Raw genomic sequence first — 27,353 nt, 5'->3', positions numbered from 1 at the left:
GCACATCATTCCTAATGTTAATTGGTCACTTTACTGGCTCCCCTACATAGTAACATAACAGTGATCCTTGATTGCTTATGGATGTTATGGAACTGCCCAGTTTTAATTCCTGTAGATGTAAGTTTACTCAGAAAGACATAAGTCCCTAACAGGATTCTAGCCCTCCCCTCCCTCCTTCCAACTGTCATCTTCTGGCCTGGAGGGGAGCGAAAGGACAGGCCCAACGCCATTGGGCCTGAAGAGGAAGAGCCCTCCCCTCCCTCCTTCCAACATACAAAATAAATTGTAACATAGGGGTGATCCCCACAAGAAAAATAAAGCAACCTTCAGCCACTTTGAAGGTGGGGTGTTTAGACGACGCACAAGGCAAAAGTGGGAAGAAAGCAGAATGAAGCCATGCTCCTGAGCTAAAAACTGGAGCAAAAAGAAGCTGGGGTACTCTGACTTAATGCAGAAAATGTGCATCTTCGTGCCTGTATGTAAACACCCAGTGCAGGGCTGTGGCAAAGCAAAAAAGTGAAAGTGCAACAACTCCAATGGGATGTAATTACAACATGCATAAACCAGACAGTCCAACAGGGGGACATGGGGTAAAGCAGTATGAAGGGGGCATGTATTGTACTTTGTACTCCATGATTGTACTTTGCTTTTGCCAATGTATCACTCTGCACACAGATGCATTGATGCTGTGTACCAGTGTTGCATTGCATGTGCAACTGTATGGCCGATCAAAGAGGTTGCCATCTAATGGGATGGCCTCTGGGTGGGACGTGGGAGGAATTGGAGGTCACAGGCAGTGTGTTTGTGTGATGGTGAACATGCATGGCAGGGAGGCGACAAAAAACAACAACCATGTGGTGTGGCTTGATGGCATGTTGTGTGGACTGCCCATGGGTGTTTAAACTGCCTTGGGCATGGGCTGTACAACTACTTTCAGAAAATGCAGGATTGACTCGCTTTTTCCTGCCCATCTGCTCTGACTCTTAGCTCTTGTACTTGACTTGATTTTGCAGCCTGAGGGACTGAAATTACCCTACTGGTCCTACATGCACACTAATTGACTTCAGATTTTTGTGGGTGGCTTTTTTCCTGCCTAGATTCCATTGTGCTTTTTATGCATAGTTTATCTGAATTGCTCATGACAAGCATAAACTGCAATTTTAGCATAACACAGTATGTCTTTGCAATGCTGGGCAAATCTAAAATTGATACTTGTGATAAACATGTCAGTCAAACCACATTTATATGAGAATGATGCAACTTAAACAGAAATCTCTGATCACAGACAGATTTGTCATATCAAAAATATAAAAGAATGACTACAGCATATGGATTTTAGATTAGTTGTAGGAGTGATCATATTAAATATGACGGAGAATGTAATTTGTCCTAAGTTTGCTACGTGACATATCCCTATTTCAGATTCCAAATCAGATGTGACATGGGAATCTATTCCTCTTATGTGAAGTAGATTTTGCAGATCATTTTAGACAAATCAACCTACATGGGGAAGTGTTCTGCACCCTTTGCAAACTCAACCTCCATTTCCAGGACTACCTTTAACTGAAAGGACCCCAAAACCATCAGATGAAAGAGGCATACAATTACATGTCAAGTCTATCTTGGTCTTAGCTGATCTCAGATATATTCTTGTTTATGGGAGACACTTTGGAAAGGAAATAAGTGGAAAGTAATAATCTGTTTCCAAGTGGAACAAGTATTTATAGAGGTTGTTGAGTAAACACAAGTGCTAGATCCATAACTATTGCAGGATCACAACAGTGGACTTTGTGTTATAAAGTCCTTTGGTGGATGTAGCTTCTAGAGACAGGCCATTAATGTCAGACACTTTATAAATAAGTGGACATCCAAAATGGTTGTGACAATTGTGTTTCATGTTTGATTACCATCTACAAAGCTTACATCAGTACCCAGAAAGAGATTTTCCACTTTGCATTTCAGAATTCACTACTAAAGTATGATCACCTGAATGTTATACCTATCAGGTCAGTTTTAAGTGCAAAATTAGCTTTGTAGCATATGCAAAGCACATGTTCCTATTTTATTATATCTATATTCTGCTTGTCTTCCAAATGGCTCAGGCTGATGTACATAGTTTTCTTTTATTTTCAACATCACTGAGGTTTATGGTTATTTAAGTGGAGATCTGAAACCACATCTTACCAACTGTAGTCTGGTTCTCTTAATCACTGCACTTTGTTTCATTGCTGGTCAGCTTCACCATATATTCTTTCACACAACTCTGAATATTGATAATTTAATATTAATTACCTGGTGTTCAGGTAAAATTTCAGTTCCAAATGTAGAAGAATCAAAGAAATTAAATCCAGGCGACTTTCCAGTAAAACCAGTAAGAAAAGAAAAACCAGGAGACTTGGATGTTGATCCTTCGCTTTCTGTCTCAAGTCTGGTATATGAAATGAAGACATTAAGATGCAATGGGGGGAAAAGAAAACATTTTAGTTACAACAAAAAGAGCACAAGTCTGAGCTTGGTACTGTAGAGTGCTAATCATGAGAATGCTGGAGAAGGGCAAAATTATTTAACATTATCTGAACTAAAAAGTCTTACAAGTCAAATGTAGTTTCTACTCTAGGAGTATTAAGAGTATTTGAAGCTCCGCTAGGCTCCGGTGTCCTTGGAAAGTTTTCAGCATTTTCTTGTCCTTCTGCAGAAGGATGTCCAGTTGCATTAATACAACCTGTTCCCAGCCCATCCTGGCAAAAAAGGAAATGTTAAATATAAGTCCATGTCTATATTGTCTTTACAGCTGTAGTAGCATGAGCTAAACATGTGGTTTTCTCAAATGTAAGCAGTTTTTATCTTCAGCAGGTATGATAGCTATTTAGCTAATATTATGAATAAATATGCATCTATACTAGGAGTGCTCATTCAGTAAGACTCCATTACTCTGACTTTAGGCACATGCACATGCACATGCACACAGGCATTGTGAATCTGCCTAATACTGAGTTAGACCAATAGACCATTGTGCTCATTTTGGTCTACACAGAGAGGGAAACTAGACAAGAGCAATTTTATGCTGCAGAAGATTGTTTGCTTCTTACATACTCCTTCTCCCTATTTCTTCAGCCTGATTTCCCAACATTAATCACAGGTTTCTTTAATATCACAATAAACCCCCCAAATTAAAATATAACATGTTTACTCAATGCCATTTGTTGATGTGTTTTTCCAGTCATAAAGTATTGCTTTCAGGTAGGAGGGTGTTTCCAATGAATGTGGTGATGAGGTGACAGTTGTCTCCCTCCTTTACTGACCTCTCTTATCCTTGTTCCCATTTGGCATTATGATTTCTGATGGCTTCATAAGAGTAGTTTACTCCCATGGGCAACAACATGGTGGCATTCATATCATTCACAGCTCACTGGATCTGTGCCCACACTACTACAGATATATAACACACTTAACGCAGGCAAAGCAACAGAATGTCAAAGAAGAAACAATTTTGAAAAGGATAAAGCCAATGTTGAAATTAGGGCATTTTTACAGATGGAAGTGCAGAATATAGCACTAAAGCTGTCCCCAAATATTAGCTAAATGCACACCACATGGTAATGACAGGATAAGAAGTCAATACCATGTACTCATATAAGAGAACTTAAAATGTGTATTATCAGTCAACACAGCATTTACAGAGTGTACTATATTGGAACATTGGGTATAAATCCCACTGCTGACCAATAAAGGCAGAGATCACATGATCTAAAAACTCTGCCTTTATAAGTTGGACCCCTTGGCTCCTCTTTTCATAATAAATCTAGTCCCTTGAGGCAGCACCAGATGGTTCCTACTGAATAGGTTTCATTTCTGCATAAATGTATTTCCATGTGTGCTGCATTGTGCATGGATGCTCACTCTGCATGTGCACTGCATACTGTTACACACAGATGGGCATGCACATCATACATTGACACATATTGTGTATTAATATACATGCACATTTGATTGTGCAGTGTCACAACTTACTAATGAAACAGCACTGCCTGCACAACTGCTATGTTACTCTGTGAGTGCAAAAATACCTTGTCTCCTTGATGTAGGATTTGGAGTACTGACTAAAACATGAAGATCAGTATGTTTAGCTATCTTGCTTTCAGAACTTTTGTTTGTTTTGTTTTTGTTTCCCCGCCACTCCCAAAGGATTGAAGTGGGGTTACAGACTACTAAAATCAATACATACAATGCAATACAATACACTATAAAAACACAAAATGGTTCATCTATACAAACATCAGTAAAATACAACAATCCAACAGCATCCAACATCCAGGGATAAGACAGAATATCATTATCGGCAGGCATATTGGTCATGTAGACATCACTCCTCGGAGGGGGGGGGGAACGCTTGGCAAAAGAGTACGGTTTTCAATCTCTTTTTAAATGTTTCCAAAGAGGTCATGAGATGGAGCTCCTCCAGAAGGCTGTTCCAGATCCGTGGGGCCGTTGTTGTAAAGGCCCTTTGGGAAGAGGAGATGTATCAGGACGATGGAGTTTCCAATAAGTTCTTACTGGATGTTCTGAGTGTGCGGGGCGGCTCATAGGGGGAGATGCGGTCCCACAAATAACTCGGGCCCAAGCCATGTAGGTGATAACCAACACCTTGTATTGTGCCCGGAAGCAAACAGGCAGCCAGTGCAGAGCTTTCAGCTTAGGTGTTATATGGTCAAACCTAAAGGCACGGGTGACCAGTGTGGCTGCCATATTTTGTACTAACTGAAGCTTCCGGACTTGGTACAAGGGTAGCCCCATGTAGAGCGCATTACAGAAATCTAGGTGAGAGGTTACCAGAGCGTGTACCACTGTTTCAAGGTCCCTTTGGCCCAGGTAGGGTCGCAGTTGGCGTATCAACCGAAGCTGATAGCAAGCACTTCTGGCCGTCACATCTACTTGAGATGTCAACTGCAGGGACGAATCCTACTCAGTGGTCCTCAAACTGTGCTCTTTAAAGGGTTTTGGACTTCAGTGCCCAGAATCCCAGACTATTGGCCAACATGGCTGAGGCTTCTATAAAGCCCTACATGGCTTGGGCCTGAGTTACTTATGGGACCGCATCTCCCTATATAATCTGCCCTGGGTAAGGACCTATTGGAAATAGCAACCTCTAAGTATGTTGCTACTTCGCAAAGAGCATTCTCAACAACGGCTCCGAGACTTTGGAATAGTCTTCCTGAGGATAACTGCTCGGCGGCCTCGTTAGAAACATTTAGAAAAGCAGTTAAAACCCAGCTTTTTAGCCGAGCATACCCCACCTGATATGAATACCTCCTTGATATGAATGATATGCCCCTGTCTGTGTATGATCCCTGCCTTGCTTGTTGATGCTATTGTTATTGTCTGATGTTGGATATTTTATTGTTTTTAGCTGCTTTTAACTGAATTTTGAGGTAAACACTTTGTGCTTTTATTTAGTCTGTAACCCCGCTTCGATCCACCGGGAGAGGCAGGGAAACATAAATAAACATTATTATTATTATTATTATTATTATTATTCTGGGAGCTGAAGTCCAAAATCTATAAAGGGCACCATTTAGGGATCACTGTATGGAACAGAAAGCTGAGTTTTATTTTGTTTTCTCACATCCTGCCCTGGAGAAAGAGGAAAATAAAGAAAGATAGGGGGGGAAATGGTCCTTTTAAATGAGCTACTGAATTGGGTTTGTTTGGCTTATTCTGCTGAGAGCAGTCAATAAGTTTACAGCCCAACTTTCCCACTAGTATATTCTTTATTTTCGGAATGAATGGCTGGAGGCTGGCCTGACCACTTGGCCCTGCCTTGCTTAGAGAGGCCTGTCCTGATTTTCTGGGTTTGCTCTGAGGGGCTACATGAATGCTGGGAAGCAAAGAAGATGCCCCCAGCGCGCATACCCTCATTGCCTTTGATTGGTCAGACAAGGGACTCCTTATTTTTCTGGATGCCTTTCATATAAAACAGACATTTATTAGAGAGCCAACACCATTTGAGAGTTGGACTACACTTCTGGAAATCCAGAGTTTGATTCCTAGCTTGGTCACAAAGCTCATTGGCTGACCTTGGGCAGGTCACATGCTCTCAGCCTCAGGGTAAGGCAATGGCAGACCTCATCTGAATAAAATTTCCCAAGAAAACCCCATGATAGTTTTGCGTTAGGGTCACCATAAGTTGGAAATAATTTGAAAGCACACAGCAACAACAATTTAAAATCATTGCTGTTCTTGGTGGTAAAGGCATCAAGTGAGGCACTACAGCTCATTACAGCAAGAGAGCAAAGATCATTGTATAATCTGGTGGGGAAATGTCTGATGGAAGCTCAATATGGTCATCTGCTGACTAAAATGGATAAAATAGCTGCCATGCATTATCTGGGATGCCATCTGCAGTCTTTTAAAGGTATTGGAGGAATGTAAATTGGAGCAAACATTTTGAAGCAGGTTTTAAGGTTCACCAACCCCCTGTCCCATTTCCTCCAGATACTTTGATTAGTGACAGGTCCAAAGGGCAGCTTGACAATACAAACAGGATAGAATTAAGAATATAAAAATTGAATTCCCCTCTAAAGAAGACCTATGCACTCTTGCTTGTCTCCTCTAGCTGCTGCCAGTGGATACAAGAGGACATACAATCCTCAGCTGGAATCCCTATTGAGGACTAAAGTCTTGGTAAGTGGACTAACATCTGTTGGAATTAGAATTGAACAGTTCTGCAATGTTTGTAAAACGAAAATGCTGCTATTATGTTGTTACGTAAGAGAGCCAGCAATGTGACTGATGCATAACGGGACAGTTAAGGATCTTCACTAACAGCATATCTTAGTGCCTCTGATATGTAGCTAAGTATATATACATTTATGTAACATGCACTGTGAAAGAAGATTCTGGCCACCTCTTTTATTTTATTTTTAAATCAAGAACATATTACAGTCTGTCCTGGCCTGAAGCAGAAAAACAAACTGAGGTAGGAACCAAGGGGTCTGTAATAGACAGTTTCTAAATAATCTTACATCTGCCTTGCCTTGATGGCAATGAGGGTTGGATGGCTCCTTCCTTTCAGACAGAGACCTGAAGAATCTTGGGATTTATCATAAAGAAAATAGTTAGATAGAATAGAAAGAAAGTTAAACTGACTTGAGATACATATGTAGAATCTTTTGACTTATTTCCTCCTTCCTTTTCTGTCCAGTCAGTATTATTTTCTGTTGTAGAAAATTATGTATATAAAAAAGAAGAAATAAGGTTATAACACGTGAAAAGAATATTTGAAAACTGAACTGTTATATAATATTTCTGGTGCTTCTACTAAAATGGTTTGGGGCTGAGCAGAGCATAATGGTGTGTGTTCTACAATCAAGGCATTATGGTAACTATTACATAAATTTATACAAGCCATCATCCTTAATTATTCCACTATCCAAACTTCTCTTTAATGGGACATCTAATTGGACATCATGGTAACTCTTGCATAAATTTATTCCCAACTGAAAAAATAATAGAATCATAGAGGTGGAGGGGGTCTCATGGGCCATAGAGTCCAACCCCTTGCTCAGTGCAGTATCTCCAGCTAAATCATCCCCTGCAAGAAATTCTACTAGGTTCTCTCTGAAGCTGCCAAGAGAAGGAGATCCCAACACTGTTCTAGGCAATTGGTTCAATTTCCAAACTGCTCTTATTGTCAAGATAATACACAAGAGTGGGATGCAATGATGTAATGAACAGAAAGGACCAATTCATTGTCTGATGTAGTATTTTGAAGGCTTTCTTTTGCATCCACTAGAAACATGTTTAAATTAAATGGCCTGTTTGAGAAGCCTAGAGAGCTGATGTGGTCTGCATGTGGCATAATGAGGATCCACACTGTAGGGGTAACCTTTGTGGGGATGGGTGGTCTTGGGAAATTACTTGAATTCAAAGTAAATGCATTAATTAGATAGCCTTTAGGAGCCATAAGAATGCCATACCTAATCCCATTCTTGTCATAGTCTACTGTTACCCACTTGTAATGGTTAGCTCTCCCGATTAGGCAGGGATAAAACACTACTGAACTGACTTCACATGCTGCATATCATTTTGAGAGTGGTGCAACACTACAGATTCAGTACTGGATCAGAAGTAATGGCTATAGTATATTCTGAAAATGTTTTTAAAGAAGACCTGTGATTTCCTGCCTGTTTCCTCCAGTGTCTTGTGGTGGAGACAACAGGGCATACATCTATATTGTTGAAGAGAAGAAGAAGAAATATAAAATTCACTCCTGATATTGACTTCTTGTGTGAAATACAAGAACAATAATATTATATTCTTAAATTTTTAATAAATATATAAAATTCAAGACTATAATATTATTGTAATTCACACAAGAAGTCAATACAGTGGACCCTTGTTAAACGCTGGGGTTTGGTTCCAAGATCCCCCATGGATAACAAAATCCGTGGATGCTCAAGTCCCATTAAATATAATGACATAGCAAAATGATGTCCCTTATAAAAAATGGAAAATCAAGGTTTGATATTTGAAATTTATACTTTTTTTTAACATTTTGAAACCATGGGTGCTTGAATCTGTCCATAAAAAATCCATGTATAAGATGGGCTGACTGTATAAGGATTGAATTTTCTATTTCTTCTTCTCTTCAACTATGTTATTATTTAGTGAGCATGAAATCCAGCATTGCAAAAATGGACTTCCCCTTTCACTGCAGTTAATGGTGCCTCCCATCCAAATCTGCTCCAGAGGGTTCCTAACTTTGCAGGACAGCAGATACTGAGGTGGGGAATAACCACATTATCTGTTCTGCAAACAAAAGCTGTTCCAAGTAAAGGCTTTTTCATTTGTGTCACTCTAATGGTGGCTTTGTAAGAGTACTGAGTGTAGTTACCACTTCTCGTTTTCTTCTCCAAGCTATGCTCTGCTAATTGCAGGTCTTTTTGCCTCATTCTCCACTTTTTTCCTGAATCCTTTTGTTCCATTTTGAAACTGACTTTTTTTTTTAAAAAAAAAATTCTGTACACAGTTCAAATACGTGCTCCATAAAGGTGGCACATTTCCATTTATCTGTGGGCATTTGCTTGTGATTTGTATTTTGATTGGTGGTTGTATACAATCTCCTCAATTCCCTCCCGATTTTCCTTCTGTTGTTGTAGTTCTATTTCTCTCATTTTGTTGAACACCTAACAACAAGCTGAACTTCTACGTTCATAACATAGGTGCAGTTGGCATTTGACTCATATTGCAACCATTTCAGCCTGTCCCCTTGCTGCCCTTGCTCATATAATTATCTTAGAGTTTCTCCTTCCCTGTACTGGTTCCTTCCATTTTCTAAAAACCTCTCCATATACGATGACCACCAGATCATCATTCTGCCAGGATGACCAAGACAGGAGGAAAGAGACAGAGGAAGAGGAGAACAGAGACTTGAAAAATGCTTGTTTTGGAATACAGCTCTCACTGAACTGAACTGACTGACTGTATCTTTATATTGGAAATAGGGATAATCAAACTAGTGCTGGTGTTTTTATGCATTCCTTCACATCAGGAAATGGTAACATTTACAATTGTAAAAGGAGAAACGGAGAATCTAGGATGAACAGAGAACTAAAAGCTTCACATTAGCTGTCCCATCAAAGAGAAGTTTAGATAGTGGAATAATTAAGGATGATGGCTTGTAATTATGAATTATGTAATGGGTGCAAGAATTTCAGCTTGGTGACATGGCAAGAGGTTTTAAAAGAAATGTGGGGAGGGGAAGGAGAAGAATTCTAGAGTAGTTAAATGAGCAGCAGGAGGAGAAGGGAAAGGCTGAAGGGGTGGTACCCTAAGCCTAGTAATTACTGCAGCGACTGCCAAGACCAAATTTTAGCTTCCTGTTTTATTGTTCACATTTTATAGAATGCTTTTTTGTTTTTTTTAATGCTAAAAAGTAAAGAGAAAACAGCCTGAGGAGGAGGAGGAGAACATGAAGTCTTGAAGGGCTGGAGTAGACATGCAGGAAAAAGCAGCTAGATCCTTTTTCCAAAAGCAGGTCAAAACCCCACTATCTGCACAACCCACTCCCAAGGCAGGCCAAATATCTATGGCCTGACCACATAGCATAGCATCAAGCCATGCCACTAGGTAATTTTTTTTTTGTTGCCTCCCCATGCACATGTGCACCATCACACAAACACACCATCTGCGACCTCCAAGTACCTCCCATGTCCACCCAGATGCCATCCCATTGGATGGCTTCTCTTTTAATCAACCACACAGTTGCACGTGTGATACTCCACATATACAGGACATTGGTGCCTAGGTATGTGAGTAATACATTGACAAAACACAATCATGGAGGCCCCACATACATGTCCCCTTCACCCTCCTTTACTCCATATCCCCCTATTGGAATGTCTGGTTTGTGCATATTGTAATTACATCCATTGGGGTTGTCAAACTTTCATTTCTTTGCTTTGCCACAGCCCACACTGGTAGCAGGCTGTTTATATGCAGGCGCGAAGATGCATATTTTCTCTGCTAAGCCAGAGTATCCCAGCTTCTTTTTGCTCTGGTTTTTAGCCCCAGAGTGAGTCTTTTTTCAATTTCCACCCACTTTGGAGGCGTTTGTTTTATAAATGTCTCACCTTCAAAGCAGCTGGAAGCTGTTTTATTTTGCTCATGTGTTTCACTGCTAAATCAGAAGTACAGCAGGAAAGAGAAGCAACATTGAGAGGAAGGTGAGGATTGGATCTAACAACATGAACCCGAATGAGTTACCTTTACAAACCATGTAGGATTGCCAGACTGAAAACTTGAGATAGCTCCCATATCTTTAATGGCTATGCAGAAGAGGAAATTTCAGCAGATGTTGCTTGTCACACAACCACGAAACAAGCAACCCCTGCCAAAAATCATAGAATCATAGAGTTGGAAGAGACCGCAAGGACCATCCAGTCCAACCCCCTGCCATGCAGGAAATCCAGATCAAAGCATCCCCGACAGATGGCCATCCAGCCTCCGTTTGAAGACCTCCAAGGAGGGAGACTCTACTACACTCCGAGGAAGTGTGTTCCACTGTCGAACAGCCCTTACTGTCAGGAAGTTCCTCCTAATGTTGAGGTGGAATCTCTTGTCAACATCCCTCTTCTGTGTAAACCATTAAAGGTACAGGAGCTATGTCAGCATTCAGTCTACCAACTCTACATGACATTACCGAGGCCCGGAACAGACCGCCTCCAAAGGGTGGCCTGCTGGCAGCCTATTTCCCTCCAGAGGGACTCCACATCTGCCAAACCGTGCGGAGTCCCTCCAGAGTAAAAAGAACCCGGGAAAACCATTGGGTGCACTTGTGACATAAGCGATGCACAGTTACGTGTATATGCTGTGCATCACTTATGTCAAAATGGTGGAACCTGCGTATACCATGGCACTGTGCTAGGGTTAGGGACCGTGCGGTTGGTGCGCGGTCCCTAACCCTAAAATTGGTGCCAGCACGGTTCATTTGGCCTGTCTTTTCCAGGTCAGATAATCCTTTTTAAAGTCAGGAGAAAAATGCAGCAGCAAAGGAAACCTCAACAAACAACACTAAGCAGCAGAGAATGGTGTGACACTAATTAATCAAAATGGCACCATTTGGGAGAGCCTTTATCTGGATACTACCCAATGTAAATGTTTACAATAATTTTACTCTAATGTTTCAGTAGTATTTACCTTTTTCTGTAGCCTCATTCTCAAACCACTGCTTGCTGTTTGGTTTCTTCTGATAAGATAGCAACCTGACAATTGACAGAATGACTCATTTGTATTAGCAGCATTATTTGTATACAAGATTCATAACCTATGCTTTCAGTAATAAAAATGGAGTTTGTTTAAAAGGTACCTGAATGGTGTTTGGTTTTGAAAGCTTGTGATGGATGAAGCTTGGACAGTTTTTGCAATGTTGGTTCCTTCTATGTCACTACATTTCTAAAACAAAGGACATATTCCAGCTGCAGTAAAATATAAAATGATAAGTGAAGACATGCTGACTTTTCCTTAGGCTGTACAAATACAGCTCTCTTGACCTCTATTTATAGGTCATAATTCTCAAACATTATTTTTGCTGCCATCAGATTGTCTCCAATTTCCCCTTTCTGTCTTCCTTTTTAAAAAATGGAGTAAAAAGTTTATATTGTCATGTAGTGGCCACTTGCTTGAAGACTTGTGGAAGGTAGTGTTTTGTTTTTGCTGCATGCCAAACAAACAATAAAATATATAAATAAGGTGTGTGCATTATTGCCCCACTGTTAGTGAATTGTAGCATTCTGATTTTTAAAAAGGTAACCAGAATATTATTATTTTATATTACCCTGTTAATGTAATTTATTGCATTTCCCTTTTTATTGGGAAAGAGAATTAATTAAAGTAACTGTTTGTAATTAATCACTTCCAGGTTACAAAAAAGATAATTATTTTAGTTGTTGGTAAAGGAAATATAAAGAGTTAATTTTACATTGAGCCTATAATGGTAACTATTTTCAGGGGCCTTGAAACTATTAATGGCAACTCCTTTTTTGAATGGAATTTTCCAAGTTCCAGGAAGAGGAAAAGTTGTTCACTGGGTAGACCATGTTCCTACATAAACATGTACAATGCAATGGATCCCTTAATGAGGTTTTGATTAGTATTTGCAATCCTTTCTGAATAAATATATGGAGCTGTACAGATGGAGAGGGGGAAAATGGGCCATTCATGGGATTTCCTGATTCAGCTGGAACCCCCATTGTCCACACAGCCTGCTCCCAAGGTGAGCCGAACACCCACAAGCAGTCCGCACCACATGGCATCAGGCTGTGCCGCTCAATTTTTTCCCCATCTCTCCCCCATGCCTGTGCACCACCACACAAAAACACCACCTGTGACTGCCAATTACCTCACTTGTCCCACCCAGATGCCATCCCACTGGACACCCCATGTGACTGGCCACACAACTGCACAGGTGATACACTGCCCATACAGTGCATCTGTGTGCCCAGTAACACATTGAAAAGCACCATCATGGAGGGCCCCCATACGTGCCCCCTTTCCTCCTTTCACCTCATGTCCCCCTGCTGGACTGGCCAGCTTGTATATGTTTTTATTAAATCAATTGCATTGTTTGTTGTAATTTTGCTTCATGGGTGTGTGATGACTGGCTAATGTGATGGGTCAGTTGTGCGTTTGGACACTCATGTGTCTGTATGCTCAACAAAAGAAAAACACTGTACGATGAGCAATGGTGCCAGTGGCCCAGGGTGCATGTTCCAGCCACCTTCCTGCATTCCTGGACTCACATTGTGCTGTTTATACACTGGTGCAATAATTCATACTTTCTGTGTTAGTGGAGCAAAAGGGCTTTATTTTGTTCTTCATCCCAGTTTCACCTTGGTTTGGCCTCATTTGACATATAAACAGCTGAGATGCAAAACAAGGAGAAATTGCTTCTTCTTTTTTTCCCAGTGTGGACAGGCCTATATGAAATTGTACTTTTTGTATGTAACACTAACATAAGAGGATGTATAATGCAAATCATGGGCATGTGCAGCCCTATCACCTTTTCTGCAGCCCCCCATGTCCACCTGGCCTCCCAAATCCTCCAGATGCCCTCATATAATTGAGCAGACCATGAACCACAGTTACTTGGAACAGCAGTATAACCTTAAACATTCCTAGTCTCTCAAAACTCTCTAAGGGGTTATATGCATGGATAAAAAGTGGTTTCTTCCCTTTTTGAGCCTCATTTGTTTAAATGACGTAGGAGACCAAAATAGGTAGAAATGAGGAGGAAGCCAGGCTCTAAGGCTAAACACCAGAGCAAGAAAGTCAGAAAAACAGGATATAAGTACAATAAACAAACAAACAATAAATACCTGTATTTCACTTTCCATATGGTTGAAGTACATGCTGGTCACTGTTGAATTTCCTGCAGGATTTTCTTTCTCTTCCACACCTATGTTTTTGTCAAAGCGAATGAAGATTATTAGCCCTGCATTGTTAAGCTGCATGGTTGAACAGAACAATGGAAAACTTATATTAAATGTATATAAACAATATGAAGATAATCAAAAGGTTTTGTCAGCATGCAACTACCAAACTTCAGATCAAATGTATCCATTTCTAAAGACATATAGATGATTGCTTAAAACAAATAGTGTTAAATGCATAGCAGGGGGTTGGATTGAATGCCCCTTAGGGTCTCTTGCAACTCTATGATTCCATGATTCTATGAAATCACTTTGAAAACTCTTACTATATTCTTCAGTTGATTTTCCTAGTGTATCTTGAACATGGTGTGATATGCTGTGTCTGTGCTATACTTGCTGTCAAGGATTCTGATATTTCTATAGTCCTACTCCCCCATTCTAAAACCTGACTAAAGTGAACATCTGAGGATAAAGAATATACTGTACCTGCTCTTTTCATTGTTATTTCCATCCTCCACCAAATGTGTGAGGGCTTCTGAAGAGGACAGACATGTAGGTAGGAGCCGTGAATCCCTCATCATTTTCATGACATAGCCAGTCTAATGCAAGCATACCAATGTGGCTAAGGACATATGGTACCAACGAATCAATGTTTCCCTTGTCCCCACAAAATCCAAATACATCCATTACCTGTCTCTGTTTCTCTCTGTTGAAACAATGGCTTTAGAGTTGGTATACTTTTGACTACTTTCTGAGTAATGCCAGGGAGATGCAATGGTGTACGTGCCTGCTGTTTCATAGTTAACAGAGTATGACTCTTTATGAATAAGCTGAATGAAAGAAAGCAGTCAAATGAAAGCAAGAAATAAACAAGTGATCAGTGAGAGGGAGGGAGAGGGATGGAAATATGAGAAGTTTTTAAATCAGGAAATGAGGTCTAGCACAGTATCTTTCTTATTAACCAGATTTTATTCTACTCCACTGTTGCATGTTGGACAGCTTTATTGGGAGGTGATTATCACTTTGTCTCAGAAAACAAGGTGAGCAGATTTCCCCCCCAGGATTATTACATAGGATACAGAAGGACTGGATATGCTGGAAATAGAATTCAGCACCATGGATAGCTTCTAAGAAATTCAGAATAATATGCTGACTGGATTCACCATCCCACTGACGTGAGACCCACTCACAACAGCTGCCACGTATCAAAGGATGCCCTCATTCATTATAGGAAGAATGCTGCAGAGTTTGAGAAGTCAAAGTAAATTAGGCTAGAAATATTGCTTAAACAAGAAATATTTCCTAATGAATGCAGATGAATAAAAGCAGTAACTGTTGGAACTGGAAAAAATACCTGCTACCTGTTTCCTCTGCTATGCTTAGGCTGATTAGAAGTGCTGTATTAGCACCAAAATAAGGGAAGAGCCACTTCTGCCTGTAGATTAACATTTGCTATAATTATAACATAGCCATTTCCCCCCTACTCATGTTTTGTGAGCAGGAACTTGGCAAGAGCACAGTTACCAAACTACCTGCATTTTGGTGGGAAAGTCTTGGCAGTTAAATGGATATGCAGTTACCATAGATTTGCAGTGTATGTTTACATTTTGTTCATAGCATTATGCTATGTGACATAAAATTAACTTTAAAAATGCTGCCTTTCATTAAATTCCTACCTTGCTTCTAGATTTTTTTCATTTTTCTCTACTGCCACTTCATGGAGATTTTGATCTTCGGGATGCTTTAGATCATCTTTAATCTTTTCCGGTTGCTAAAAATGATACAAGGAAATTCAATAATTTTATCAAAATATTTTTTATTATTTTGTTTATGTATTTACGTATTTATACTTTATAGCTTACAGACTACAAGGCCTTCTTTGATGGTCCCTTCAAAACTTTGTTGAAAATGTATTCTAAGCAGAGGAGACAATTTCATCTTTCCATAGTATGCTTCCACTAACCAATACTTTACAGTGACTTAATGCACCATCGTGGATTCAGTCCAGAGTTTCCATGAACAATGCATTGCTCACAGAAAGGGACACAATTTTCACTGATTTCTTCTTTCCCTTAAAAGCCCACAGAATATCTGCACAGGAGGGTTCCTGCCACCATCACCTCAAGTATCATAGGAGAGACTATAGGGAGAAAACAGTTTTTCCAGGGGGGGTGGGGGGGGAACCAGATATTTTCAGAAAAGTTTTTGAAATATGATTATTAAAACTTAATCTCTTTGTTACCTTAGGAGGATAGATTGTTTTACATGTAATTTGATTGAATTTATTTTTAAAGCATTTATTACTTTTTTATAAACAGAGCTACATGGTCCTAAATGATAAGGAAAACTTTTTGAACTGTAAGGACCTTTCCTATATATGCCTGCCTAAGAACTGAGATCTGCCAGAGATTCCTCTATGTCCTACCAGTGTGGGCAATATGAAGTGACATGGCATGGGACAGAGCGTTCTCAGTTGTGGTTCCAGGATTAAGAAATGCTATCCCCATGGAAGTCCAGCTAGCACCAACATTGCTTTGTTTCTGGAGCCAAACAAAAATATTAAAGACTTGGGGGATTAATTTTCTTCAACATGTATGTGTACATGGTTTTAATTTGCAGCTGTCCGGGAATGCTGCCAGCAGACACTTGACAGTAGCTGATAACAGAGCCTTAGCACAGTGGAAGTGAAAGTAAAGCAGACCTTGCAAGGAACCAGTCTGAGAGCAGTCCGAGAAAACAAGCCGAGTTCAGAATTCCAGAAGTCCAAACATTTCAAGAGTCAAGCCGAAGTCAGGATACCGAGAAACAGCGTTGGTCAAACAGTCCAAGGTCAAAACAGCCAAGAGATAACAAAGTCCGGTCCAAGGTCAAGGTAACAAAGAATCCAGATACTAGGAGCTAGTGCTAGCAGCAATCACGCCGAGAGATCATGCAATAAACTCTAGCAACCAGCATTAGTCTCTCTCCCACTTAAGTAAGGGAAACTCTCCCTCGTGCCACCTGAGGCTGGTTGGCTAATTGCCTCTCAGCAATTCTCTGTGATCTGCGCCTGCAAGCACTCTCAGCTCTTCTCTCTTTGAAAGAAGGCACCTGCATGCAAGCTTCGTCCCCAGAGTCCCCACTAGGCAGTGGTACCATAGAAGGTCTCTCTTCGGCACTAGGACCTGGTTGAACCTCCTCCTCTGGGGTTGGAGGATCACAGCTGGGACCTGGCAGGGCAGGAACAGCACCTGGTGTTGCCTCAATCAGCCCTTGCTCTGGAGGAAGCTCATCCTCCTCCTCATCCTCCGAGAGCTGATCTTGGCTGGCCATGACAGCAGCATTTAAAGTTGTTTCAACTATCACCTTGTTTAATAGGTTTTCATGTTGTTTAAATTTTTTATGGTTTTAATCCAGATATGTTTTTACTTGTTTCTAGTATGAAGAAATTGAAATACTGTAGTTAGATTTCTCATATCTTGGATCAAACATTGATCAGAACAGAGAGTGCAGTCAAGAAACAAGAAAAAGACTAGGAATGGGAAGGGCAGCCATGAAAAAACTAGGCAAGATACTAAAGAATAAAGATATACAACTGAGCACTGAAGTTAGACACTTCATTGTATTCCCCATCACCATGTATGGATGTGAGATTTGGACAGTGAAGTAAGTGGATAAAAAGAAAATCAATTCATTCAAGATGTGGTGCTGGAGAAGAGTGATGAGGATACAGTGGGCAGTGAAAAAGACAAGCAAATAGGTCGTTGAACAGATGAAGCCTAAACTCTCCCTGGACGTCAATTGAGGCTGCTGTACTTTGAGCACATAATGCAAAGGCATGACTCATTAGAAAAGACAATAATGCTAGGAAAGGTAGAAGGCAGTAGAAAGAGAGGAAGAGCACACACCAGATTGATAGACTCAATTAGGGAGGTCACAAGCCTGAATCTACTAGACCTGAGCAGAGCAGTGGAGGATAGAGGGTCTTGGAGATGTCTTGTGTACAGGTCAGCAGGGGTCAAAGTTGATTCGAGGGCAGCTAACAACAAACAACAAATGTACACCATTTTGAGATCTCATAATAAAGGATGAGATATTTTTGTAAATAGCAAATTAATTAATTAATAAAATGGCTATATAGGATTGAGGCCCAAGTTTTAATTTATTAATAATGCTAGCCAGAATGTCACATGCCTGATGTACTTGGCTTCTCTGTAGAATCAGTATACAGAGAGATCTTATAGCACCTTTGAGACAAACTGAAAGAAAGAAGTCAGCAGCAAGAGCTATGTTAGACTCAAGTCAACTTCCTCAGATGCATTTGGTCGATGATCTCCGTCTGAGCATCGACAGGGGAAGCGTGTCCCTGCTGGTGCTCTTGGACATCTCAGCGGCTTTCGATACCATAGACCATGGTTCCTTCTGGGACGCCTGGCAGAGGTGGGAATCGGGGGCACTGCGCTCCAGTGGTTCCGGTCCTACCTCTCGGGAGGTGGTGCAGCTGGGAGACGTGTGCTCTGATGAGAGGCCCCTTAAAACTGGGGTCCCTCAAGGAGCCATTCTGTCTCCCATGCTATTTAACATTTACATGAAACCGCTGGGAGAGATCATCCGGAGACATGGGGCGCGGGGTTATCAGTACGCTGATGACACCCAAATTATCTTCTCTATGTCTCCGACTGATGCAATGACTGGGGATGGCGTCTCGCCTGTCTAGAGTCAGTAATGGGCTGGATGAGGGAAAACCGACTCAAGCTGAATCCAGAGAAAACGGAGGTACTAGTGATAGGTTCTCCTGGTCCAGGAATGACGGTGGTTCCACCTGTCCTGAACGGGGTCACACTCCCTGTGAAGGACTCCGTGCGCAGTCTGGGGGTGCTTCTTGACTCGTCGCTTCACCTGACAGCTCAGGTGAATGCGACGGTCAAGAGCGCCTGTTATCAGCTTCAGCTGATTCGCCAGCTGCGCCCATACCTGGCTCAGAGGGACCTAGAAACTGTTGTACATGCTCTGGTAACTTCGAGATTGGATTTCTGCAATGTACTCTACATGGGGCAACCCTTATACCAAACTCAGAAGCTTCAAATGGTGCAGAATATGGCAGCCCGGCTGGTCACTGGTGCTCCCAGGACCAGCCATATAACACCGGTTTTGAAAGATCTCCATTGGCTGCCCATCCGCTTCCGAGCTCAATATAAGGTGTTGGTGATTACCTATAAAGCCCTAAATGGCTTGGGCCCAGGATACCTAATGGACCGCCTCTCCCCGTACATTCCGCCTCGCACCCTCAGAACGTCTGGGCAGCAATTACTGAAGGTGCCTGGGGCTAGATTAGCCTCCACTACACGGAGGACATTCTCCACGGCTGCCCCAGCCCTTTGGAATACGCTGCCCACTGAGCTCCGCTCGACTACCACCCTGGCCCAATTCAGGAAGGACCTAAAAACCTTCCTGTTTCAACAGGCATTCCCCGAATAAAAATCCTGCGGGCCTCCCTCCTCTTCCGTGGCCAAGAGGTTGGGCTATGGGGCTTTTTGTTTATTATTTTTTATAATGGCTGTTTGTATTGTATTTGTATTTTAATCTTTTTCTGTATTGATTGTTGTTTTAACTTTTGATGTAAGCCGCCCTGATCATTGGAAGGGAGGGATATAAATAAAAATTTTATTTATTTATTATTTTATTATTTGGACTACAGCTTCAAAAGTATCTGAGGAAGTAGACTTAAGTCTACTGAAGCTCATGCTGCCAACTTTCTTCTTTCAGTTAGTCTAAAAGGTGCTACAAGCTCTCTCTACTCTTTTTACAAGTGTTACTGTGTGGCATAACACAGAAACAGCTCCTCTCAAGAAATAATAATGCATGAGTCGGGACACAATGGAAACAGAATGCAGAATTTGAAGGGTGAATGGATGCTTATAGTTTTTGTAGGAACAATAAATTACTACAGGTGTGCAACTGAAATAATTATGTGAGTGTGGGTTTTATGTGATTGTACACTTCAATTAGTCTTCCTTTCAAAGTTTCCAAGTATACAAAAATATTTGAATAAGGCTAATCTGCAAACCTTTCTTTAATATTTTAAGGAACATAAAACACTGCAGAATCATTGCAGCATCAGTCCTTCTGAGAATTAGTGGAGCACGGGAGCCAGAAGACTGGCTTAAAATCTTAGCTCAGCCATGAACGCACTGGGGAGCCTTAGGCAAGCTCTGAGCCACTGTCTCAATTGTGCAATGTAGGACAATAGTAATGACCTAATAGTGAGCTAGAGGGTTATTGCAAGATTTACTGATCTAAACAGCTTTGACGACTACAAAAAATACCATATAAATATTAGGCATATAGAATCATAGAATATAGTCTTGGCTTTGTTATGAAACACTGGCAGATGTTGATTTCTCCTAACTCTGACACACACACACACACACACACACACACGTATATATAACGGGATCACTTACATACTGAATAGGTGGAGAGACAAGAATCATCCCTGTAAATATTAGTTTTCATGAAAATGTCCTTTAAAATCTATCCATATACCACACATTTAGATAACATGATTATGATATCACTATTCAGTTCCATTTATTTAATTACTGATCTCTCTAAAGCTGTTTATCTTGGTTGGACTATGAATCTGGACAACAGAGAACGTGTATTCCTGTCACTGCTTCTTTTTCTCAATAGTATTTTGTCACATCTCAAAATCCCAACTGACCTCTGGGATTAGCAAGTTAAGGTATTTTAGATGGAGTGAAGATGGGATTTTGATCCTTTTAAGTGGGATGGGCAGAGACACTAAAAATCACCTTTACCCACTTCTCTGTCTTGCAGCCCAGTGGGACGTGGGCTTGTGGAGAGTAGAACACAAGGAGACAGCATGGGGAGCAGATTGCTTGATATGAGTGCATTGAGAGGCCATGGATAGTATGTAGACTTATTTTTATGTGTTTAGAAACCATCCTCAATGCATGATCAATTGAAGTTGAAATCACACTTCCACTTCTTAAAATAAAACAATGTAATATTCAAGCAGTAAAATAACTATAGTACTACAAAAGTGAGAACATAGAAAAAATAATGCAACCCTTACAAAGAACACTACAAAATTTACCTTTGTATATTCTCAAAAAAGTATTATATACCATTCATCATTGTGGTGTTATATACTAGCATTTTAGCACAGATTGTAACATAACATAGAATTTAATAACAGGCTTTTACCTGCTTAGTATAATTCATTTTCTTTTCTAGTTCTTCTGTTATTTTGTCTAGTTGAAGTGATTGTTGCCTGAGATCCACTGCATGCTTAAGAGTTTCTTTTGTGTTCTGCCTCAAAGAAGCACTTTTTTATATTAAGGAATCAATAAAACATGAACAAGAAGCAGTCAAGAAAAAAACTGAAAGGAATCACAGTTACACTCACAACTGTCAATTGCTTACTTTGATTTAACCCACTGAAATCAATGAGTTGATTCACATTATAGTGCTGCTCAGTCTGTCCACCCAGATTCAGTTATGTTTGCAGTGAATGGTGCTGCCTGAATCATTTGCTATCAGTCCCAAAACTAATACATATGAAATGCTGGAAGCATATGACATGCTGGAAGCATATGGCATGCTGGAACTTATATTTGGAAGATATTAATGTTCCTGTTCTAAACAGTACATATTGCTTGAGTATTCATGATGTAGTCTTCTCAGTGTGTGTAAGAGGAAGGAGAAGAGCCATACCACATACATGCTGATTGTATGAATTCCACATCCAGACAACTCAGGTCCTAGAACTTCACCTGAGCTGAAGCGCTGAACACAGATATAATCCAAATTGTTGGTTATATTAAAGTTTTTGGCAAGATGAGGCTCTGTCCTGCTTCCATAAATCTGAAATAAAGGTAACAATGGTACTGAGAGAATAACATTTATATCAAATAACAAATGGCACAAAAGGGGCTTTTTCTTTGCAATCTATATATATGATATTTTTTTTCTAATTTTATTGCATGCCAAATGTTCAGCATGAACATCATCTATTTTAAAAAGTAAGAAAAGTAACAATAACAAACCCCTGCTTTAATATTACTGTGTACAGTTGGTCCTCTGTTTTCACGGGGATCTGTTCTGGACCCCCCTGTGTGAAAATGGAGGCTCATGCATATTCAAGCCCCATAGGCTTGAATGGGGTGCCCTCTGTGTGTGTGGCCCAGGTGTGCGTGCCAGGGGTGTGCACTATAAAAAATAGTGGAGGTTGCCCTCCGTGACATTCAAGGTCGTGAATCTCAGATCTGAGAGTTAGGAGGGGCGACTGTATATTTGTTATTCATCATCATCATCATCATCATCATCATCATCATCATCATCACCACAGTATTATTATTATTTCTTACCTAGAGTACAACAATAAAACACTTAAAAACTATACAAACTATAAAAATAATAGTTTAAAACGTATTTACTTAGTTTATTCAACTAAAGAGAGTCAATTTTGAGCTAGTATTTTTCACTTGCTCATGGCATGTTTTGATTACATTAGTTAGATGCACCAGAGTTCAGTGTTTTTCTGAGAGATGATGTAGCTCTCTGTGCATACTTCAACTGTCTACTTCAGCTTTAAACTGTTATATCAACAAAGCCAACAACAAAAAAAGTCTATATATCAGTTTCGGCTGAAGATGCAATGTGTAAATTGATGAATGGATACATCTGTAAAGCCCAGGAGGAAAGTGATTGAAACCGACCAGGATCTGGAAAAGACAATGTTCATAAATTAATATCATGTATACATTTGGGATAAAATCTAATCCCAAGGCATGGCATGCATATTCACAAAAAGTCAACAGACAATAGAGGCAATGTATCTCTATGCACATGCCCTCCCTTGCCCTCCTCAGTGGTGACTAGAGGTGGGCTGGATCATGTAAGGGTATTTTTAAAAAGGCCCTCTTAGACTTGATTCATTCCATTTCTTAAATATTACCTCCATTTTTGTGCCATCTTTTGCTTGTAACAAATGTTGAAATTTTGCTTTTCTTTCAAACATGGAAGATTTTTTATTAATTTTCCATATTCCTTTTCTCTATTGTATTCATATTTATCTATTTGCATTTTAAAAATGTACTTTATGCTTCTTTTATAGGCTTAGAATATATGTATAACTTTCCAAAGCAAAGTGCACTTTGTTGCAAATGATCTTGGGTGGAGTAAAGTGGATTATTCTGTCAAGAATTTTAGCTTCAACAGACTTATTTTCCAACCCTGCCTAAGAGAACCACCTGTGCCTCAAATCCTGAAGGTAGTAAGAATGCCTCAAATTCTTACTGGGATGTGTACTATTTTGTTTTTGTTTTTTAAACTTTCATCTCTTCCAAAAATAATTTTCTACTGTTTTAAATGAGATTATTTTAATTTTTAAAATTTATGTTGTTATGATTTCCTCTGTGAGCCATCTTGTGTCTCACTCTGGGAGAAAGGCGGTATACTTAAATGTAAATATTTGGAGCGCTGACACCAGAAACTGCAACTTCCTGTCATATCTAGTGCTACCATCCAATGGATGAACTGCCAAGGTTACCTACCAACCCCCTGTATTAGTACAGTAGTCACTATACAATAAACTTTAATGTCTTCATGTTTAAGAGCTCACTTCTATTTCTACAGAACACGTCTAGATAAAAACATAGCAAGTACAGAATATATGCTAAAATCCCATAGTCAAAAAAGAGGCTATCTTGTATTCACACAGAGGAATAAGATGACCATTTATTTTCTAGCTTCCAGATTTTTTGTGACTGGCCTTTTATCTGTCCCTATAAACAGAACACACATCTTGTTTGCTTTAAATTAGTACAAGTGTTGTTGTTTTTTTATCTATTTGGTGTCCTGATGACACCTCAGTTGTAGCTGCTTGTGACACAGTACCATAAGGGTAAAACAGGATAATCTCTTATGCTGTGTCTGTCTCAGAGATCATTGTCACATTCAATTTCAATTTGCCCCTTGTTCTTGTATTATCTTGATGTGTGTGCCCTATACATAACAGCTTTTTCTGTGCAGCTTACAGGCTTGGCCTTTCTCCCTTAAAATAATTTTCTATCTTTGATATTGTGCCTGCACACCCATTCCAATAGCATTGATATAGTGTGATTTTTATTTATAATGGAGAGTGGATTTGGAAATGGGATCTGGAAGCAGTCCAGAGAGGTGTCAATGAAGCAATCCAGAGAAGTTAATAAAATGTTTACACAAGATCACATTTTTAAAAAAAATCTACCACATTGAAAGCAAGTAAAGTAGAAGAAAGGTTGGGGGGAGAGATATCTCAGTAATGAGATCCTAAAGGTGAAATGCAGTTAGTAATTTTCTATGGTGCATCCTACAAATTATCACATAAGTCTATATCATAGTCAGTTGAGGTCTGTACAGTCCTTCTGAGCTATACTGTTATCTCCTTATTTATTAATTCAATTTATATCCAATTGTTCTATTAAAAATGACACACAAGTGGCTACCAACAGTAAAATCTGAATAAAAATTAAATTAAAACATAAAAGCAAACCTATCAATTGCAGTGGCACCACATGTATTTATGGGTACATCTACATTGCAGAAATAATGCCGTTTGACACCATTTTAAGTGCTGTAACTTTACAAGATCTTTAGCTTTCGCTGCCAAAGAGTACTGGTGCCTCACAAAACTACAAAACCCAGGATTCTATAGGATGGAGGCATGGCAGTTAAAGTGGTGTCAAACTGCATTATTTCTGCAGGGTAGATGCATCCCCAATGCACTATCTGGTTGTAATAATCTGAATGATCTGGAATTTCCGAACACTTTTCAAAGTTATCACCATGCAAAGTATTAGTAGTCGAAAGCATTATAACAGTAATCCAGATATGATGTAATGAAGGCATGTGTTCACCATGGCCAGATAGAACATCAGACATGGGCTCAACTGACTCACTATTTACACTAGAATATAAATGTCATTCAGGTTCAGGACGTATCCTAAGTTTATTTGAAAAAGCAGGAAGTGGAGTGCAAAGGATCAAGAAATCTGGCAAATCACAGGATCAGCTGTTGACAACTTCAGTGCTTTTTACTATTGCTAGAAAGAGTGCAGGGGAAACCTCTGGCCTGAGCATTAAAGGAAGTATATCCAGATCTGTTGAATTAACATTTGCGTCTGATATAGATTCACATATTTTACTTAATTTAAGCCAGCAGCTAGGACTGGCAGTTATGCTGTCACCTTGAAGATCTTTCAGTTGAGCTTCTTTCTGTTGAAATAGTTCAGATTGTTTCAGAACTCGGCTTTGGATTTCTTCATATTCCCTTTTTTCCTGGTAATGTTCCTGAGCAATTGTAGTTTGTGCATATTTTGCTTGGTGCTGCTTGAATGTCTCTTGATACTGATGCATATAATCTTGGTACATTTTCCTTTTAAAACAAGGAAATGCAGTCACCTTTAGATATTAATTAACTGTCTTTTCAAAACAGTCATGTCTCTTGAGCTTATATCCAGGGGAAATGTAGAAGAATATTAACACAAGTCACACTCTCAGCCTCAGAGGACAGCAATGGCAAACCCCCTAAAGAAACTTGCCAAGAAAACCCCATTATAAGGCCGCCTTAGGGCTGCCATTAAAATCAGAAATGGCTTAAAGGCATACAAAAACATTTTTTGTATTCATTTTCAGTGACAGAATGTAGGTTGCTACACTTAACAAATTAAATGTTTAGCATCCCAGCTTTGCATCTCCAAAGTTATATATACATATTTTCTGAAACATAGTATTCTTGTGTTTATAGGTAATAGGTGGGATCATTATAAGTTGCCATATTTTGTGCAATTATTCTAGATAAATTATAAAGGTTCTTTCATACCTGTCTTTTTCTGTTGTTTCTTGATAATTCTGAAGTTCCTTCTGCAAATATTCTTCATGTTTACTAAGAATCATGTATGATGGTTTCCAGCTAGGGCAACAAGGTTAAAGCTACAATAAATATGTTTTTTCTAAAACAGTACATTTTAAAAAAATAACCAAGACCTTAAAATAATAGATAATTCCGGTCCTATGAAAGTTCAGTTTGTCCCCAATCGCTCTTCATCATGATGCTGAAGTTTTGAAGACAGAAACCTTGGTTACAGCTTTGGCTAATTTTAGCATCTGTGAGCCTTAACTGCAAGCCTTAATTTTTTTTTCATTTATTTCAGTGGGATGAATCTTATAATTGGTATAAATTTAGTGCTAACATACGCTGTGGAAGTGTTGTTATTTATTTACAGAAACAAGGATTTTATGAATATGAAAATACTTCATGAGAAATAATGCTATAACACTCCTTGGGAGAGTTAGGTGTGTTAAAGACTGCCCCTTTGGGGCAGCCTGTAACCGGCCCTTTTCCCGCTGTGTCAGGGCCTCAGCTGCCACAACGGCAGCCTCTGAGGCCCCGATCCACTGCTTTCCAGGCCGCAGGGAAGCGGCAAAAGGCCGCTTCCCCACGGCCTGGAAAGGGGTGTCCTTGGGGCTTCATGCCCCAAGGACACCCGATGGCGGCGAGGAGGAGGAGAAAGGGGCTGCTCGGCCCCTTTCTCCCTTGCGTCCCTGGTGCAGCTGTCTAAAGGCTGCGGCAGTGACGCAAACCACAGAAGGAGCTCCGTTTCGGAGCTCCTTCTCACACCACGGAAAGGGTGCTCTAGGCGCCCTCGCGTGGCACGACGACGTCACTACTGCGCCGCCTCGTTTGGAAGCGGCGCGGTGGTGACGTAGTCATGGCAGCGCCCATCTGTATAGGGTGCAGCCATTTTGTATGGACTGGGTCCATACTAGGGTTAGGGGCATCAAGAAGTGACGCCCCTTTCTAACCCTAGTACGCGCTCGTCGCGTACTAGGGTGCCTGTTTGTAATGGGCCTTACACAACTAATATAGTAGCTCTTTCAAATCTCAGGTGTACTACAACTATTCCAGATGTTTTAGGCAACTCACTGTTTCACTCTTCCCTGCCTCCTGTAATACAGAGAATATTAATACAAGTCCTTTATCCAGAATTCCAAAATCCAAAATACACATAAATCCAAAATTGCCCACATGGATGGCTGAAATAGTGCTTCAGACTGCGTTTGGGGCATGCTTCATGTAAAGGGCACATCCCTAACACAGCCTGAAGCTACGTCATTTTGCCTGCCTGTTTTGTCTCATAGTGAAATTATTTAAACTCTCAGAAAATGTCAAATATATATATTCTATATTCTGTCTATAGTTAAAGATAGGTCGCAGTGAAGGAGAGCAGAAAAACAGGGCCAATTTAGAAAGCAAAGTCATCTGGCTTATTCTTCCTTCAACTGTCACCTGGCAACAATAGTCTATCAGGCCGCAGCAAAAAGAAAAGGCCAATCCATAAGCTCAGCTGTGAGACCAGAGACTTTTGGCATCTCCTC

The 27,353-nt window shown here is 40.1% G+C and overlaps 1 protein-coding gene across 7 annotated transcripts in view; it reads right to left on the bottom strand.

Annotated features, from left to right (window-relative positions):
• Nucleotides 1-27,353, bottom strand: part of C1H14orf39 (chromosome 1 C14orf39 homolog) — a 40,510-nt gene that overhangs the window by 3,949 nt on the left and 9,208 nt on the right. For all 7 annotated transcript variants that reach the window (XM_042441358.1, XM_042441375.1, XM_042441384.1 and 4 more), the window contains exons 5-16: nucleotides 25,798-25,887; nucleotides 25,163-25,350; nucleotides 22,615-22,657; nucleotides 21,138-21,258; nucleotides 15,605-15,699; nucleotides 14,619-14,758; nucleotides 13,875-13,954; nucleotides 11,867-11,952; nucleotides 11,698-11,762; nucleotides 7,147-7,214; nucleotides 2,593-2,738; nucleotides 2,293-2,428 (exon numbers count right to left, since the gene is read on the bottom strand). In XM_042441358.1, coding sequence (XP_042297292.1) covers nucleotides 2,293-2,428; nucleotides 2,593-2,738; nucleotides 7,147-7,214; nucleotides 11,698-11,762; nucleotides 11,867-11,952; nucleotides 13,875-13,954; nucleotides 14,619-14,758; nucleotides 15,605-15,699; nucleotides 21,138-21,258; nucleotides 22,615-22,657; nucleotides 25,163-25,350; nucleotides 25,798-25,887 — 1,258 coding nt within the window. The remainder of the gene's footprint in view (nucleotides 1-2,292; nucleotides 2,429-2,592; nucleotides 2,739-7,146; nucleotides 7,215-11,697; nucleotides 11,763-11,866; nucleotides 11,953-13,874; nucleotides 13,955-14,618; nucleotides 14,759-15,604; nucleotides 15,700-21,137; nucleotides 21,259-22,614; nucleotides 22,658-25,162; nucleotides 25,351-25,797; nucleotides 25,888-27,353) is intronic.

Source organism: Sceloporus undulatus, chromosome 1, assembly GCF_019175285.1.
Source record: "Sceloporus undulatus isolate JIND9_A2432 ecotype Alabama chromosome 1, SceUnd_v1.1, whole genome shotgun sequence".
Lineage (NCBI taxonomy): Eukaryota > Metazoa > Chordata > Lepidosauria > Squamata > Phrynosomatidae > Sceloporus > Sceloporus undulatus.
The sequence above is the reverse complement of the archived record's forward strand: the minus strand, read 5'-3'. Positions and strand labels throughout refer to the sequence as shown.